This window comes from Zootoca vivipara, chromosome 12 (assembly GCF_963506605.1).
Source record: "Zootoca vivipara chromosome 12, rZooViv1.1, whole genome shotgun sequence".
NCBI classification, from domain to species: Eukaryota; Metazoa; Chordata; class Lepidosauria; order Squamata; family Lacertidae; genus Zootoca; species Zootoca vivipara.
The window spans coordinates 23,265,826-23,283,919 of NC_083287.1; the positions used below are offsets into that span (position 1 = coordinate 23,265,826).

The following is an 18,094-nucleotide window of genomic DNA, read 5'->3' on the forward strand; positions in this document are numbered from 1 at the left end:
CCTTCAGTAGCTTAGGGCCTCATCAAACCTAAACCCGGCCCTGTCCCCATGATGTTGTGGGCGTTAAATTCCAGCACACATTCCACAACCCACAATGTTATGCAGACTCACTCACCCTTTCTGCAGAAAATCCAGTATATTAAAAAAACAAAAACCTGTTGCCATTCCCAGCAAGGGGCAGCGCCATTGGGGGGGCGGGGCTAGCCGGCTTTTCTTTTTGCCCCAGGTGAAACCTCCAGAGGGGCACCATTGAGCCTCCTAGTCTCCCTCTCTCCCTCTCCCTCTCCCTCTCTCTCCCTCTCTCTCTCTCTCTCTCTCTGTGTGTGTGTACAGAAATTTGTTTTTTTTGGGGGGGGGGGTTCATAGACTGCGCATCTGTTCAAGGAGGGTAGATGTACCATCCAAGCCAGACACTATCAACAAACATTTGGGCTGGGGGGGGGGCGATTCTGGACTTATGGTTTGGTCTACATTCTAGTCAGGAACCTCTCACTCTCCTCAGATGCAGTTTGGGGGGGGGGAGCCCCACAGAAAGTTGGAACTCGAACCCTAGGCGGCTTTTCCGCTGCCCTCCTCCGTTTCCAGAGATTCAGACTATAAGCAGCTTCTTGGCACCGAAACAGCATGGCTATTTTTATAAAAGCTGCAGACCGTTTTATTTATGTTGGTGCTGCGCTGGCTCTGCAGAGAGAGACGAAAAGCCTGTGTGCAAAAATTAATTAATTGGGGGCGCCTGCTCGTTCACTTTAATAAAAACCCAGCCTCTGGTTTAGATTTTCAAAGGAGGAGAACGGAGCATGCCCAATGTTGCGGGAGATGCTCTGTCCCTTTCCTCAAGATTCCACTCGCCAGGCCTCTGAACACCTTTAGCTCCTCTGAAACAGAAGGAGCTGCCTCTCAACCCATTTAGTTCTTCTGTATCCTCAGGGATCCAGGCAGGGGGCAGGGATTGGAGCCAGGGGACTTTGGCAAGCAAGCTCCACAAGCCCGCAAACCTCAACCGTGGAAACATTTGATCCAACCCCGCAAAATAATTTAAAGCTATATTCACTGCAGAAAAACCAGTCTGCACAGTTGTCTCACGAATACAGGTATCCCTAACGCTGTTCAGTCTTGTGCATATTTCTAGGGGTGAGCAACTGATGGCCCCTCGGGGGAATCCAGGGGCATTTTGTGGCCCTCAGTTGACCCTGAAAAGAAGTGTTTTGTGGGCGGAGAAATGGCTTGTGAACAGGAAATTGTTATATGCCATTCAGAGGCTATTCTTATGTGAGTGAGGCTTCTTAATTCTAATTTAGGAACAAGTTTTCAATTTTCCTGTTGGCTGTAGTAGTTCTCTTACATCTCTGGGCGAAAATCGGTATGTTTATTTTGAGCATTTCTTCCCTTTCTAGGGAATTTGCACCTTGGAAAGGCAGGGAATCCCTTATTTATGCATTATGCTCCATTACACAATGCAACTCCCTCGTCCTCCATCTTCCTGTTCACTCCACGAGCCAAGGAACATAAATACAGGATTCCACACCCCTCACTACGCATTGCACAGATGGGGGATTCCCCAGCCTTTCCAGTTTGCGACGCCCCAAGGCGGATCCTCCATCAGACGATCAGCACGCTGATGTTTATGTGGCCACAGGATGGAAGGGAATGCTTGTATAAACACTGTAACAGGAGCTATAATCCTAGCTGTTCCTCCCAGACGTTATAAATCCTGCTTATGAATACGAGTCCTCTGCGCCAGTAAAAAATGGCAGCTGCAGGCAATGTAAGTACATCAGGGCTCTCCCTCACTGGATCTTTCCTAGGTAATCTCACTGCAGTGAAGAAAAATTATGGGAAGCTTTAAGGGACAGGACAGAAGCTAAAGGTGTGGAGGGGACAGGGGGTTAAATATGAAATGAGGTTCATTTTGGCAAAAAGCATGAAAAAGCCCAAACTGTTCTGAGCATGCCAAGAGCAAAAATGGAGTGTAATTATATAGCATTATTACAAGACAGTGCTATTCACAGCATCTAATACCAGCAACACAATACAATCATACCTTCGTTCTCAAACACCTTGGTACCTGTATTTTTGGCTCCCAAATGCTGAAAATTCCAAAGTAAGTGTTCTGGTTTTTGAACTTTTTCAGAAGCCGAACATCCGCAGTGGCTTCCGCTTGAGCTTCTGCAGCCAATCGGAAGCCGCACCTTGGTTTTTGAACCGTTTCAGGAGTCGTACAGACTCCAGGAACGGATTGAGCTCGCGAACCAAGGTTCCACTGTATTACACTAGGATTGTTTTTACAGCTGAAAAAATTGTTGGCCCATAGACCTGAACAAGATTCTTTTAAACCGCTGAACGGCCATCAAAAATGGATTGGCCATGTGAAGAAGGGTTGGTGAATGGATTTACGACCGTCGCAATTTTATATAAGAACATACGGGGAGCTCTGGTGGGTGAGGCCATAGACTCATTGAGTCCAGCATCCAGTGCCAGATTTACGTATAAGCTAAACAAGCTACAGCTTAGGGCCCCACTCTCTTGGGGGGGGGGGGGCAAAATAATTTAAAGGAAAAAAAAACCTGGATGTACATTTCCAAAATATAAGTTCAACAATTACTTTGATAAAATACATATTTTGTTATGTGCAAATGGCTTTAGATACCTATTAGGTCCATAAATTACCATGTAGCATATATTCAACACAAAAAACAGCGACAATTTGTTCTTGACAAAGGACAGCTGGGCATATAAAGGGCCCCATTACCTTCAGTAGCTTAGGGCCTCATCGAATCTAAATCTGGCCCTGCCAGCATCCCATTCTCTCAGTAGCCAAACACATGCCTAGAGGAAGACTCGACTTACGAACGACTCGACAACCAAATTTTCCGACTTACGAATGGGGCAAATGGCCGCACGCTTACGAATTTCTCGACATCCGAACGGAAACCGTGGCGGTTTTAGATAGCGTTTTTTTGACTTATGAATTTTTAGATGGGGTTGCTTCGACTTACGAATTTTTCCGTTTCCAATGCATTTCTATGGGAAATCGCGTTTCCAATGGCACTTTTCGACTTGCAATTTTTTTAACCTACGAAGTTGCCTTCGGAACGGATTAAATTCATAAGTCGAGGCACCACTGTACACAGGATGTGACCATTAGGACCACTGTGGACTTAATGGTCTTACAGTGTTAAGCTGCTCTGTTGAGCAGAGCCCTAGGCGTCTGCCCCAAGTCCAACCATGGTGGCACCACTGATTTTCAAGAGGGTCACTAATCAATTTCACCATTTTGACAGCAGCAGCATGCTTGCAGGACACAACCAAAATGATCACAGAGATGGAGCAATCCCCCTATGAGAAAAGCTTGCAGCGTTGGGGATTTCTCAGTTTAGAGCTCGGGAAACTCGGGTCTCCAGCTGTTTTATGGACTACAACTCCCATCATCCCTAGCTAGCAAGACCAGTGGTCAGGAATGGTGGGAACTGTAGTCCAGAAACAGCTGGAGGCCCCAGTTTGGGAAACACTGGTTTAGAGAAAAGTTAACACGATAGACCTTTATAACATTATGGAGAAGGTGGGCAGAGAAGAGTCGTTTTCCCTCTCTCACAACCCTGGAACTCAAGGACAGCCAAAGAAGCTGCAGGCTGGAAGTTTCAGAACTGATAGTACAGCTGCATACAGTATATAGTTAAGCTACGGAACTCATTGCCACAGGAGGCAATGTTGAACAAAATCATACAGAATAAAGCTTTCAATGGCTACTAGCCAAGTTGGCTCAGCTCTGCCTCCACAATCAGAGCCAGCAATGCTTCTGAATACAGTCATACCTCGGTTTAAGTACTTTCAGTTTAAGTACTCCGCGGACCCGTCTGGAACGGATTAATCCACTTTCCATTACTTTCAATGGGAAAGTTCGCTTCAGGTTAAGTACGCTTCAGGTTAAGTACGGACTTCCGGAATCAATTGTGTACTTAAACCGAGGTACCACTGTACCACTTGCTAGAAGCCACAGGAGAGGAGAGTGTGGGTCTTGAGTTCGGGTCCGGCTTGGCGGTTTCCCACAGGCACCTGTCAGCTACTGTGAGAACAGGATCCTAAACTAGATGGGCCATTGGCCTGATCCAGCAGGTTCTCCTTACATTCTTATGAAATCTGAGGACTATGCTTCTAATTTGCAGGTACATTAAAAAAGCAATTATAGTAGAAGGTTGAGAAGGTGATTGAAGAAGAAGAATGAAATGGTAACATCAGGAATGTAATGGACATATGTTTGTAACGGGAGTGGTAAACCTAATTAATTTTGGGGGGGTGTAAAAATTTGGAAAACTACTAAAAATTAATATTAAAAAAGAGCAATTATTGCCATGAAACTCCCATTGATGCTGCAATGCTCAAGTGACCGAACACAATACATATGTTGCCTCTTTATTTAAGTAAGGTTTTAATATTCTTTGTGCTGCAAAAAAAAGGATAATTTAAGCCTCTTGCCTATTTTAAGTCTGTTGATCTTGCACCAGGAAGTGGCAATTTAGTTTCTTCATCGTATCACATTTCAAGAAAAACATACTGTACGTGCTTCAAAGGATAAGGGGGAGAGGAATCCCAGAAACAAAACAATACAGGAATGGAGCCACGTTATGCAGCTCCTTACCTGGGAGATCTTGTGCAAATGCACAACTGTGGCCACAAGGTGGCTGTCGTGTACAAGGGATGAGGGCCCCGGAAATTAATGACCTCATTTAAACAATAAAACTACCAAACGGGAAGAAGAAGAAGAAGCAAGCGCACTCACTTTTGGAGGAACTGCTGCAAGCCTTGTCGGCGCTGGTCCACATGTTGGGGGTTATTGGTGTTGAAAAAGGGCGTTCGGGCTGGAAGTTCTGGCAGTTGTCTTTAAAACACACACACAAACCAGAAAGCGTGAGTAGCCCAAAATGAAAAACATGAATAAAAATGCTTTTGTGGGTTTGTTTGTTAAAAGCAGGGGTTGTTTTTTTTCAGCCGGAACTCAGTTTCGGCACCTCTCAGGTGGGCGCCATTGCCATTATAAGTGTTCCTGGTGAGTTCCGACACCTCCTTTTCTAGAAAAATAGCACTGGTTAAAAGGATTGCTGGACTCAGATGGAGAAAGATGCAACAATACTGACTTGGGATTTCTATGGGCAACTACTTAACACCCGGCAAAGCTAACAGTCACACACTCTTGGCAGCCAATTTCAGAGTTGCAGCCATGTTCGCTTGTTGCGGCAAAAACAATGAGCCGTTTTGGGGCAAGCTAAATATTAGCCGATACACTGCAGCAACAGCTTCCATGGGCTACTACACTCTCCTTCATTTGATACATGAAGTGTTAGGTGGCGGTACCTCTCCTATCCTTTATTCCTCCCTCCCCTCAGCAATTAGTTTTTTCTTACGTCGCTATCCTCCCATCTTGGAAAACAAGGTGACATACGGTTGGTTCCCAGGCATGGCCCATGCAGGCACTGGCTCAGACCTCTTGGCTTCCATAATGGGGTGGCCCTATGTGCTTTCAAGGCCATAGTTTCACTGGCAGAGGAGTGTTCTGAATGTGGTATCTGTTCCTAAGAACAGTAGTTCGATTCAGACAGCACACAAAGCCATAGCTAAGAGAGCTCAGCTATGGCTTGGTGCGATGTCTGAATTGACAAACTATGGCCAGCAAATGAGAATCAAAGATCACAGCTTGCTCATGATTACCCACACTAAACTGGGATTGCATGTGCATTGCTGAACGAATGGGTACCCTTCTCATGTATGACTGGTGTTGTAGCTTCCTCTGCACCTCATCCACAAAACGTTCTCCTTCCTTTGTGCCATGTTAAAAAAAATATGTTAAGTTGTTCTGGCAGGGACCTGTCTGTTTTAATTATTTCCCAGGCACTTAGCAAAACGTTCAGCATCCTTTACCTTGCACAGCTCTTAGCGAAACGTCAAGGACTTCATAAATAATACAGGATATTATTAATAGCACAAGAGACTTGGGAAAGGCAGAGGCACTACAGGGATGGTCTGAATGGAAGCCTTTGCTTCCTTCTTCTCCGCGTTCCCTACCCTGCAAACATATACCGTATTTTTCGTTCCATAAGACACACTTTTTCCCTCCTAAAAAGTAAGAGGAAATGTCTGTGTGTCTTATGGAGCGAATGCATGGCCTAGGCCTCAATTGTTGTCTACAGAGGGAGGCATGTGACTGGCTGATTAGATTATCTGTCTGGAAACTGTAGATATGGGTCCCTTTCCTTTCCTATAGAAGAAGCTGCAGAACTGTAAGTTGAACCCCATAAAAACAGGTTTTTTCCCTTTGCAAGGAAACTCAGCAACTTTGACCTGATCCTAAAAAAATTGGAGCTTTCCCCCTTTACAAAAAAGATGCACAACTGAGCTGACCCCCCCCCCAAATGGGGCTTTTCCCATTTGCAAAAAAACTGCACAACTTTGAGCTGATCCTAAAAAAAGGAGCTTTCTCCCTTTGCAAAAGAAGCTTCCTCAAATATTTAATTGGGGGGGGGGGGCAAAGGCACCTAGGCCTTTAGGAGTTGGCTGCTATGCCTAGGACAATTCAAGAAAGCAAAACATTTTTTTCTTGTTTTCCTCCTCTAAAAACTAGGTGCGTCCTATGGAGCGAAAAATACGGTAACACTATTGGTGCATGGTCGGTCCAATATATTTTGCTGCCCAAGGCAAAGGACAAGAAAGAGCCTTGGACAGCCTGCATGCAAAAGCCAACTGAACTGGCACTTGAATCTTATTTCGACACTGGAAACAGAGCATAGCCTTCAATGCCCTGAGGGAAGCAGGCTAGGGTGCAGGCCATGTGGCACACACAGTACAATTCCCCCACCCCAACATCTCCTGTGCTGTGGGAGCTGCCTCACTCCGTCTATCGGTAGGGCCGGTCCTGACAAGGAGGCGAGAAAAATCAATCGCTTCTTCCCCCACACAGCACTATATCAAGCCTACATTTCCTATTCCTCTTTCAGGGGGGGGATGAGGTTTTTAACCTACCCTTTGGAAGAGGGAAAAGGCTAGGTGTACGCTTTAATAAAGCAAGTTTCAAAAACGTTTGGACGTTGACTCACATTAGCGCTGCGTTACTCTGAAGTCTCTGGCGAAGCCACACGAATTCTCTAAAGCGCCGCCGGACGCAAGACGTTTTCCTCGTAAAGCACATGCTGTTTGTCTGTAAAGAAACAGGACTTGTTCAACGTGACTCAAAGATACAGCACCTTCCCAATACCCAAGAACTTCATTGTTTGCATCCATCCAATGGAGTGTGCCTCTGAGGGTGAAGTCAAACTGCTGCACTAGCGGCAGTAAAGTGACCTTCCTGGGATGAAAGCCTGGGCAGCATGATAAAACATCAAACATTAAAAATTTCCCTAAACAGGGCTGCCTTCAGATGTCTCCCAAAAGTCAGATAGTTGTTTATTTTCTTGACACCTGGTGGGAGGGCGTTCCACAGGGCAGCTGCCACTGCTGAGAAGGCCCTCTGCCTGGTTCCCTGTAACGTTGCTTCTCACAATGAGGGAACCGCCAGAAGGCCCTCAGAGCTGGACCTCAGGGTCTAGGCTGAACAATGGGGGTGGAGACGCTCCTTCAGGTATACGGGCCGAGGCATTATTGGCACTTTCGTAGAAAACATCACAAGGCAGCATGCAGGCTAAAAACACAGTATGTCAAACACCATCGGGTTAGGAGCTGGCTGGCAGAGGCCCTTTCTGGATCGTACGGCCAAACTTCTACTGGCAAGGAGTTCCGCAGGTCAGGGCCTGCCACATTAAAAGCTCGAGTCCACAGCTAAACCTGAAGGGCTTGTGGAGCCACCAAAAGTATTACATCAGATCTGATAAACAGGGAAAGGATCATGTGTGTCAAGACACTGGGCTTTGATCTCCACAGTGCTGAATCTCCTTTTTTTTATTTTCCTTTTGCTGCTGCTACCAAAACTGGTGGAATTGAGAGGGAAGGTGGCAGAAAAATGGTGTTGAGGGGCTGATCGGCCCCCTGAACTGAGGGTTAGCATACACACACCCATCAATATAAAGACACCACTTGTCTGGTGTGCTGTAAGGCACAGTTTGCATATGTACACAGTGATCAAAGGACATGGGCAAAAGTGCCGTAAAAGAATTTCCCCTGTAGCTGGTGTACTTACATGAATGAAGATCTCATAGTCTATATGTGAATGCCAAGAGTCTTCCTTTTTTATCCGAGGGTCTCGCACCAAGACTGTGACAAATTCCTGCAAGCGCATAATAATAATAATAATAATAATAATAATAATAATAATAATAATGAAAAAGCAGTGAATATGCAAGCTAAGAATCCTTCTTCTAAGAGAGTTTTGAACAAGGCCGTTCCCAAGCCACTTCTGTTATTGTTAGCCGATGTCACAGACTTTAAATAAGGGCTCCAGAGGGGGGTGGAGAATAAGGAAGCAAAATGAAAAGCCATGACTCACCCTGCCTGTGGCACATGTCCGGGAAAAATACTTGTCAGCTCGCCAGTGGGGAATTTCTAAATTGAATAATGCCGTGTATTTCCAATGTGTGATTATAAGCTACAGTTTCAGGGATTTTCTGTCCGGTTTATGTAGGCAACAGCTGCTGCCAAACAGGTGGGGAGCCTCCTTAGAAAATCCCACCTGTGTCACTATTGCTGAGCAAATAATTTAAGAAGAATGAAACTCAAAGGAGCAGAGAGTGCCCTCGGTTGGCACTGCAAAGCAGTGGCTTAAAAGCATTTGTTCAAAGGAACAAGACCCAAATTCTTCTAATCTGAGGATTAGCTCGCCCATGGCCATAGCTCAGTGGTTTGTGGGGAAAGGCTGCAGCTCAGTGATAGAGCAAACACAGAAGGTCCCAGTTTCACTCCCTGCCATCGCCAGGGAGGGCTGGGAAATATCCCTGTCTGAAACTCCGTAGAGCGGCTGACTGTGTAGGCAACACTGAGCTAGTTCAATCAGTCCTCTGACTCCATAGAAGGCAGCGTCCAATGAGTCTTCCTATGCCCCAGGTGCGAAATATATATGCCGGGTTGCAAGTCTGAGTTGTTCCCATCCTGTGCATAGGACCAGTGCCCACATGACAATGAACAGATCTAGTTAAGTGGAGCCTTCTTTCATAGGCACTGACACATGTGGTCAAAGGTAAAGGACCCCTGGATTGTTAAGTCCAGTCAAAGGCGACTATGGGGTGTGGTGCTCATCTCGCTTTCAGGCTGAGGGAGCTGGCATTTGTCCACAGACAGCTTTCCGGCTCATGTGGCCAGCATGACTAAACAGCTTCTGGCGCAACGGGACACCGTGACGGAAACCAGAGCGCACGGAAACGCAGTTTACCTTCCCACTACAGCAGTACCTATTTATCTACTTGCACTGGCGTGCTTTCAAACTGCTAGGTTGGCAGGAGCTGGGACAGAGCAATGGGAGCTCACCCCGTCGCAGGGATTTGAACCGTCGACCTTCTGATCGGCAAGCCCAAGAGGCTCAGTGGTTTAAGCCACAGCGCCACCCGTGCTGTATTCACAAAGCTTATTGCTCGTTAAGTCAATCAGGCCATTCACACATACCATTAAAACAGCAACAACAAAGCAGGTGCATGCAAAATACTTTGAACCATGCTGAAATATCATCAAAATTATTCCATTACTGCTGATCAACATGTTTTAACATTCATTATCATCTCAAACAGCAAGTGTCTTCCGCCTCCCTACAGCCAAGGGAACAAATTCCACAGTCCTAAACGTCGCATAATAATCTTCTCCGGCCAATACATATTGATGATGATGATGATTTATAGACCACCCGTCATCCGAAGATCTCAAAGCAGTTCACAAGATAAAAATACAGGATGAATGCTGAAAGGAGAGCTGTTATCAGTAATTCCAACACTAAGGGGCTCAAGGTAGCGGATCCTCAGATCTCGATAGAAAGGACACTCCAATAAAAAGCGTACCAGATCCTCTACATTTGGGGATCCAGAATGGCAATGCTGAGCCGCCCCATACTGAACCCCATAACATTTGTTAAACGCCATCAACTGTACAGAATTTAGTCTATCTTTGGTGAAAAGCCATTTCAACTCCTGTGAGCAAGTAAGAGGCTGACACAGAAGCAGCTCCCCAGGAAAGGGCAATATAAATTCAGTTTAAATTTACGGAGGTCTTGGAGGGGTAAGGCACCATCTGCTTCTAGATCAGGCATAGGCAAACTCGGCCCTCCAGATGTTTTGAGACTACAATTCTCATCATCCCTGACCACTGGTCCTGTTAGCTAGGGATGATGGGAGTTGTAGTCCCAAAACATCTGGAGGGCCAAGTTTGCCTATGCCTGTTCTAGATGCTACCATTCCCCTCTGGGTTTCCATCCCCACACACCTTTCCATGCCACAGTTTGAGAAAAACCCGGTGGAAAACAGATTCCTTTCAGCGCAGGAAAACATTGTCCAAATTCTCATATCAGGGCTAAGTCTGTTCTTTGAGCTTCGAGCTACCGATACCAACTTGTGGATATATTTGCTCACCCACAAATTGCTTTGTTGAAGAAAACAAAAGATAATTGGGATGTGTGGGGGTGAGGGGGCAGGAGATCAAAGAAATCTTTGCCTGGAGGCCACAGACTTTCAGTTAATCATGGCAGGCCCAACCATTTTATTTACATAATCTGGCTTCATGTTATCTAAAAGGAAAGTCCAGGTGAAGCAAAAGGAAAAATTCAACTTTTATTTACATGGCAAACCATTTGACATGACTGTCAAAGGCTTCTATGCCCTTTCCCCAGCACAACGAAGGAAAGAAAGAAAGAAAGAAAGAACTTGGCTTTTTAAATCAAAAAAGCAATTTGAATGTTAGCCTAAAGCAAAAACTGAGGATCAATGGGCAGTTGGCAAAATCCATTGAAAAAAATGGAAAAACACGGCAGAAGCCGTTAGACTTCTGAGGTGCGTTCGAGAATGGAAGCGATTGCTTCTGGGTTTTCGGCACTCGGGTTCCGAATTGTTCGGCTTCCAAGATGCTTGAAAACCAAAGTTCCACTATAATGGGCAATGTTTTGGTATATTAAAGGTAAAGGGGCCCCTGACCATTAGGTCCAGTTGCGGATGACTCTGGGGTTGCGACGCTTATCTCGCTTTACTGGACGAGGGAGCCGGCGTACAGCTTCCGGGAATGTGGCCAGCATGACTAAGGCGCTTCTGGCGAACCAGAGCAGCACACAGAAATGCCGTTTACCTTCCCGCTGGAGCAGTATCTATTTATCTACGTTGACATGCTTTTGAACGGCTAGGTTGGCAGGAGCTGGGACCGAACAACGGGAGCTCACCCCGTCACAGGGATTTGAACCGCCAACCTTCTGATTGGCAAGCCCTAGGCTCTGTGGTTTAACCCACAGCGCCACCCGCATCCCGGTATATTATTTACATACAACTTATAACTGCTCTATTTTTGCACAACACTCTTCCCCCTTACCTGACCTTTCATCATGGGAGTTGCTGTGCCTTACCCAAGAGACAGGGAAGGTTAGCATGGTGTAAACACACCCATGCTCCAGATGGTGAGATTGCACAACACGGACCCTGCTGCCACCTCTCTCCTCCACCTCCCAGTAAGATACAGCAACGCAGGCATCCCCAAACTGCGGCCCTCCAGATGTTTTGGCCTACAACTCCCATGATCCCTAGCTAACAGGACCAGTGGTCAGGGATGATGGGAATTGTAGTCCAAAACATCTGGAGGGCTGAAGTTTGGGGATGCCTGCAGCAATGGGAAGGTCAGGCGAGCACTGGCACCCGCCCACCCTACCCCACACCAGCCACAACTGCATCCTAGGGAACAAACCATAGAGCAGAAGAAGTGCAGCCAGCCTTTGCCTTCCTAGACAGGCAGTGCCTTCACCCTCCGGAAGAAGACCCCAACACCACCTGCCAACCTTCGCTATTGCTGTATTAAGTTTTAGCTGGAGTTGAAAAATGCAGGAAACCACACCAGGTGATGGTGTGGAAAAACACACAGAGGGATTTTCTCCTTGGAATTTCCCCATTTCATTTCAAAGGGCCCCAAGCTAGGCATTTTCCCGCTGTACATGTTGTTTTCATTGCTGGTAGGCTGGGCAGCTTTTTGTTTCTGTATTTACTCTGTCTCTCTGCTTTCTCTCTTTCCTTGATCCTTTGTTCTTCTCATTCTGCCATATGAAGTGCCTAAACAAGCAACACATCTTTTTTTTTATAAAAAAAAGACTACCTTCTTAAGGTAGCAAAGGATTGTTGTGGTTTCTCAGGAGATTAACCAATTCATTGCAGAATCTACTTTTGACAAGCCACAACCTCCTTTCACCATGAATGGGATTTCCAGAAGAGCAGACAAGTGAGTCTGGGCAGCAAAAAAACAAGAAATAGCTTTTGAGGTACCTAGTCCCATGGACTGCAAGCAGATCAAAATGGAAGTGAGAGCTGGACCATAAAGAAGGCTGACCGCCGAAGAATTGATGCTTTTGAATTATGGTGCTGGAGGAGACTCTTGAGGGTCCCATGGACTGCAAGAAGATCAAACCTATCCATTCTGAAGTAAATCAGCCCTGAGTGCTCACTGGAAGGACAGATCCTGAAGCTGAGGCTCCAATACTTTGGCCACATCATGAGAAGAGAAGACTCCCTGGAAAAGACCCTGATGTTGGGAAAGATGGAGGGCACAAGGAGAAGGGGACGACAGAGGACGAGATGGTTGGACAGTGTTCTCAAAGCTACGAACATGAGTCTGACCAAACTGCGGGAGGCAGTGGAAGACAGGAGTGCCTGGCGTGCTCTGGTCTGACTAAACAACTAAACAACAACAACAAAGTCTAACCAACTGATTGTGCCATGTGTTCCACATCATCAGATGGACGGAATGTTATTCTGAGTTATAGGTACATTCTGAGTTATAGGTACAGACATGGTTTGGGGAGGGGAAAATATTGTGCAAAAACAAACAAACAAACAAGTGATGGCAGAGGGAAATGAAATGCAGGTACTGTAATGCAGATAATTATGTACTTAACAGTCGTGATTCACCAAGCCCTTCTTGGTGACACAGACATCCTGGCACTGGTAAACCTGTGTGCTAAAAATCTTTGGCAATGGTTTAAGAGGGGCATTAGCTAGGCAATATCTTTACTGATACCACCAAACTGGTCATTTGAGAGTTTTTTCTTGCGGAATCTTGTTGGCTCCCTTTGCTTTCCAGAGCCCAGTTTAAGCACGAGGGAAATGATTTCTAAGATCTTCCTAGAATCATAGACTTGTAGAGTTGGAAGGAACCTCAAGGGTCAGCTAGTCCAACCCCCTGCACAATGCAGGAATCCTACCCACTGCCGTCCCTGGGTGGGCTTGACCCACCAACCTTCTGGTTAACAGCCAGAAACACAATGATATAAATAATAATAATAATAATAGTTTATTATTTATACCCCACCCATCTGGTTGTGTTTCCCCAGCCACTTTAGGTGGCTCCCAACACAATACAGAATACAGTGGTACCTCAGGTTACAGACGCTTCAGGTTACAGACTCCGCTAACTCAGAAATAGTACCTCGGGTTAAGAACTTTGCTTCAGGATGAGAACAGAAATCGTGCAGCCGCAGCGCGGCAGCAGTGGGAGGCCCCATTAGCTAAAGTGGTGTCTCGGGTTAAGAACAGTTTCAGGTTAAGAACGGATCTTCAGAACAAATTAAGTTCTTAAGCCGAGGTTCCACTGTAATAAAAAAAATGACATCAAACATTTAAAAAATTCCCTAAACAGGGCTGTCTTCGAATGTCTTCCAAAAATCAGACAGTTGTTTATATCCTTGACATCTGATCGGAGGGAGTTCCACAGGGCAGGTGCCACTACCGAGAAGGCCCTCTGCCTGGTTCCCTGTAACCTCACTTCTCGCAGTGAAGGAACCGCCAGAAGGCTCTCAGAGCTGGACCTCAGGCTGAACGATGGGAGTGGAGACGCTGCTTCAGGTATACTGGGTCGAGGCCGTTTAGGGTTTTAAAGGTCAGCACCAACACTTTGTATTGTGCTCGGAAATGTACTGGGAGCCAATGTAGGTCTTTCAGGACCGGTGCCACAGAGAGTGTTAGTATTACATTTATATCCCACCTTTCCTGCAGTGAGCTCAAGATGGTGTGCATGGCTCTTCACCCTCCCCATTTTATCCTCACAATAACCCTGAGAGGTAGGTTCAGCTGAGAGATAGCGGGTGGCTCACTTCATGGCTGAGCAGGGATTTGAACCCTGCACTCCCAGGTCCTAGTCCAGCACTAACAGCTACATCAAACTGGTTCTCTACACTTGGCATAGAAAGGTCAGCCAGAATGTTTTCATAAAATGAATACAGAATATATTTGCATTACCTTGGTTGATTATTTTATTTGCCATAAATTACAGTGCCCAATATAAAAACGAGGTTTTGCAAATGTGCTGAATGGTGGCAATCAGCAATACCCAAATCGGGGGAGTGGGCAGAAGTGAGGTGGTATTTTTAATTCTTTGTCCTCTGTTACTCTAGAGGAATTCCCCTCCCGCCTTGCTTCCCCAGTCTTCTAAGGAAACAGAGGTTAGCACACTATTCCCACTATTGCTACAACGATTTTAGCAAGGCTGTGAAATCCACGAAGGGATAGAGAGAAAGCTGGTTGCCATTCTGTGCTTCGAGAAAACCCGTGTTCTCTAGAACAAGCACTCTGAACAACACACACTTTCGCTAAGGAGCTCTCTAGATCAGGAATCCCCAAACTGCAGCCCTCCAGATGTTTTGGCCTACAACTCCCATGATCCCTAGCTAACAGGACCAGTGGTCAGGGATGATGGGAATTGTAGTCCAAAACATCTGGAGGGCCGAAGTTTGGGGGTGCCTGCTCTAGATGATTATGCATCTATGGCAGAGGTGCATAGGTGGGGAAACAATGGCTCTCCTCCTCCTAACAGTCCTAGCCAGGGATGATGGGAGTCAGGGGCGTACCCAGGATCAAAACTAGGGGGGGGCAAGGCACGGGAGGGGAGGGGCCACAAAGTGGGAACGTGGGCGGGGCTACGGAGAATGATGATGATGGTGATGATGACGTAAGAATAAAAATGAAAATAATAAAAATAACGTATCCTCGCAGCGCCTGGCTCTCCTTCTAGATCTCAGCCCGGCCTCCTCCTCCTCCTCCTCCTCCCTGCCCAGCGCCTTCCTCCTCAAGAGGAAGCCTTTCTGGGGGCGGCGGGCGGCCTTCTCCGCCGACAGAGGCGGCCTTAAAGTGAGCGCTGAGGCAACTCTCTCTTCTCCCTCCGCCGGGGCGTCAGGCTTGGGGCCTCCTCTTCCGTGGGTGCCAGCGATCGCCAAAGATCGCGGCGGCAGCAGCAGCACTCCTGGCGGGCGCGGCGACATCACACCTGGCAGCCGCGGGTGAACCACGCAGTGGAGGGCAGGCGCCCAGGAGCACGGCCGCTGGCAATAACAGACAGTGCTGCAGCGCCGATGGCTCCGCCAGCAAGCCCGGGGCGGAAGCAGCTGCGCTCCCTCCCAGCTCCTGCCGAGCTCCCAAGGAGTGCAGGAGCACCGGCGGCGCACCTGGCGGCCGCAGGTGAAGCATGCAGAGGAGGGAGGCCCAGGGCAGGCGCCCAGGAGCGCGGCCTCTGGCAACTACAGAGACGCCGCAGCGCCAACGGCCCCACCAGCAAGCCCGGGGCGGAAGCAGCCGCGCTCCCTCCCAGCTCCTGCCGACCTCCCAACGAGCGCGGCAGCGTCAGTGGCGCACCTGGCGGCCGCGGGGAAACCATGCGGTGGAGGGAGGCCGAGGGCAGGCTGTAGCACGGAGCTCAGCCACCTCTCGGGAAGCTGGAGGGCACAGCGCGGCGGGCAGGAACGCCGAACCCGCGCTCCGCCGGGCTGTGCGCCGCCTCCACTTCTGCCCACCAACCCCGCCAGCCCTGCTTCTAGGTAAGGGCAGCTGCCCTCACTTGCCCCATGCTGGGTACGCCCATGATGGGAGTTGTAGTCTGATGATTATCTGGAGGGCCACACAGGTTCCGCAATGCTGATCTAGGGCTATAAGCAGCAATAACAGCTAAGTGACAATCTAGAGCAGTATTTTGCAAATCTGAGTCTTCAGCTGTTTTTGGACTACATCCCTAGCTAGCAGGACCAGTGGTCAGGGATGATGGGCACTGTAGTCCAAAAACAGCTGGAGACCAAAGTTTGGGAAACACTGGACTAGAATGTTAAAAATTAGTATTCTATGGATATAAATACACACACACACACACACACACACACACACACACACACACACACACACTGGAAAAATAATACCAGGAAGAACATTAAATTTGCAGTGAGTAAGCATTATAAGATATGGAAGAAACAACAGATGATACATAGACTTGTGTTTTGCAGATTCATGGAGCTACAAACTACTGAGCAGTCTGAGAAAGCAATTAGCAATGGGGGGAAACAGAACTAGCTGCTGCCTCATCTTCCCCTAGCAGCTGAAGGGATATAAAAATGGGCAGAGTTATGCACATGAACCAAGTTCAAAACTACTCAGATATGAAACTGAGGCCACACCGAGAAGCCTAGCTTTTGGTACCCTGAAAAATTTCCCCAGGCCCTGGCACCTGAGCCCTGATGGACATCAGGAGCCCTGGGAATATTACATTTCCCAGGGTCCCCGCCACCTGCTGCAGTACTGCCATAGTATGGAGACACATCGGGGACAGAGCAGAGCAGTGGGTTTGCCTTGCTGCTAACGCTGCCAGGTCAGCGGAAGGGACAGCACAAAGCAGGCTCCAGAAACTGAAAAACTCATACTCAGATTTTGGATGATTGGCAGCCAGTTAGAAAATGTGCAGACTCCAGGAGAGGATGCACCTCCACAGGTACATACCTCCACATGTGGTGGGAATATCCCAAAATCCAACTCTTCTGGACATCAGTTATACAAGAAATATGCAAGATAACTAAGCAAGTACGGTATTAGAAGTCACCCCAGAATTGGCCTTACTAAACATCTTCCAAGATAATAATGCCCACTCACATTATAAAGAGCTCATAACCCACCTACTCTCAGCAGCCAGAAGTATCATAGCCAAACATTGGAGAGACCATTCAGGAGTAAGCGTGAGCCAATGGTAATAAACAGTATGGGAAACAGCCTTATTAGAAAAATTAACCAATACCTTGGTTCTCAAACGGAATCCGTTCCGGGAATCCGTTCCGACAGTCCGTTCGACTTCCGAAAACACTCAAAAAGCAAAGGACGGGTTCCGATTGGCTGCAGGAGCTTCCTGCACTCACTCGGAAGCCGTGGACGTTCAGGTTCCAAAGAATGTTTGCAAACCGGAACACTCACTTCCGCGTTTGCGGCGTTCGGGAGCCAAAACGTTCAAGTCGCAAGGCGTTCGAGAACCAAGGTGCGACTGTAAAATGAAACTGATACTGGGACAAATAGAAGAAGATGCCTCCACCCCAGTATGGTTCACCTTTATCACATACATAGCCCAAGAAGACAACAAAGAGTCCGTCGACAGCATGTGAATCAATCTGGCTAACCTGATCCAAAAATCCACACACACATAAAAACAAATCTCACTACAGCCAACCAAAGACAGCCAACCACACCCTTGGCCACCCCCCAACCTCTCTCAACGCCAAGGAAATATAACAAGTGAATAGTAAGGGAACACATACAAGTGACGCCGACACAAAACCCCACACATACCCTATGTAGAAGAATAGAAGCATAACCACCAGACCCCAAGAACCATCCCTCCCCTCCCCCTCTCTTCTTCCCAACCTTATACTGCATGCAACGCAAATGAAACTGATCTGTAGAAAACAAAACTTGAAAAAAGAGACAATGCGCGTATTTTTGTAAATTAAGAAATCTTTTTTATAAAAAAAAATTAAAAGAAAATGTGCACTCCAAACTATTTGCTTTTTACTGTCTTCCTGTTTACCAAGCCCAATTCCCAATCAGCCAGGGGATGTTTCTCTACCAATAAGTGGGCAAGAACAGGTGTGTGTGGAACGCCTAGCATGTCACCAATTGGAGGTCCATATATTGGGGGATGGGGTGTGAGAACA

At 47.2% G+C, this 18,094-nt stretch overlaps 1 protein-coding gene across 4 annotated transcripts in view; it reads right to left on the reverse strand.

Moving 5' to 3' along the window:
• SNX10 (sorting nexin 10) overlaps positions 1-18,094 on the reverse strand; it is a 41,782-nt gene that overhangs the window by 10,341 nt on the left and 13,347 nt on the right. For 3 of the 4 annotated variants that reach the window (XM_035129286.2, XM_035129287.2, XM_060280700.1), the window contains 3 exons: positions 8,162-8,248; positions 7,086-7,186; positions 4,778-4,876 (listed from right to left, as the gene is read on the reverse strand). In XM_035129286.2, the coding sequence (XP_034985177.1) occupies positions 4,778-4,876; positions 7,086-7,186; positions 8,162-8,248 (287 nt within the window). Of the gene's footprint in view, positions 1-4,777; positions 4,877-7,085; positions 7,187-8,161; positions 11,774-18,094 lie in introns of those variants that run through there. The other variant, XM_060280701.1, reaches the window with a different exon arrangement.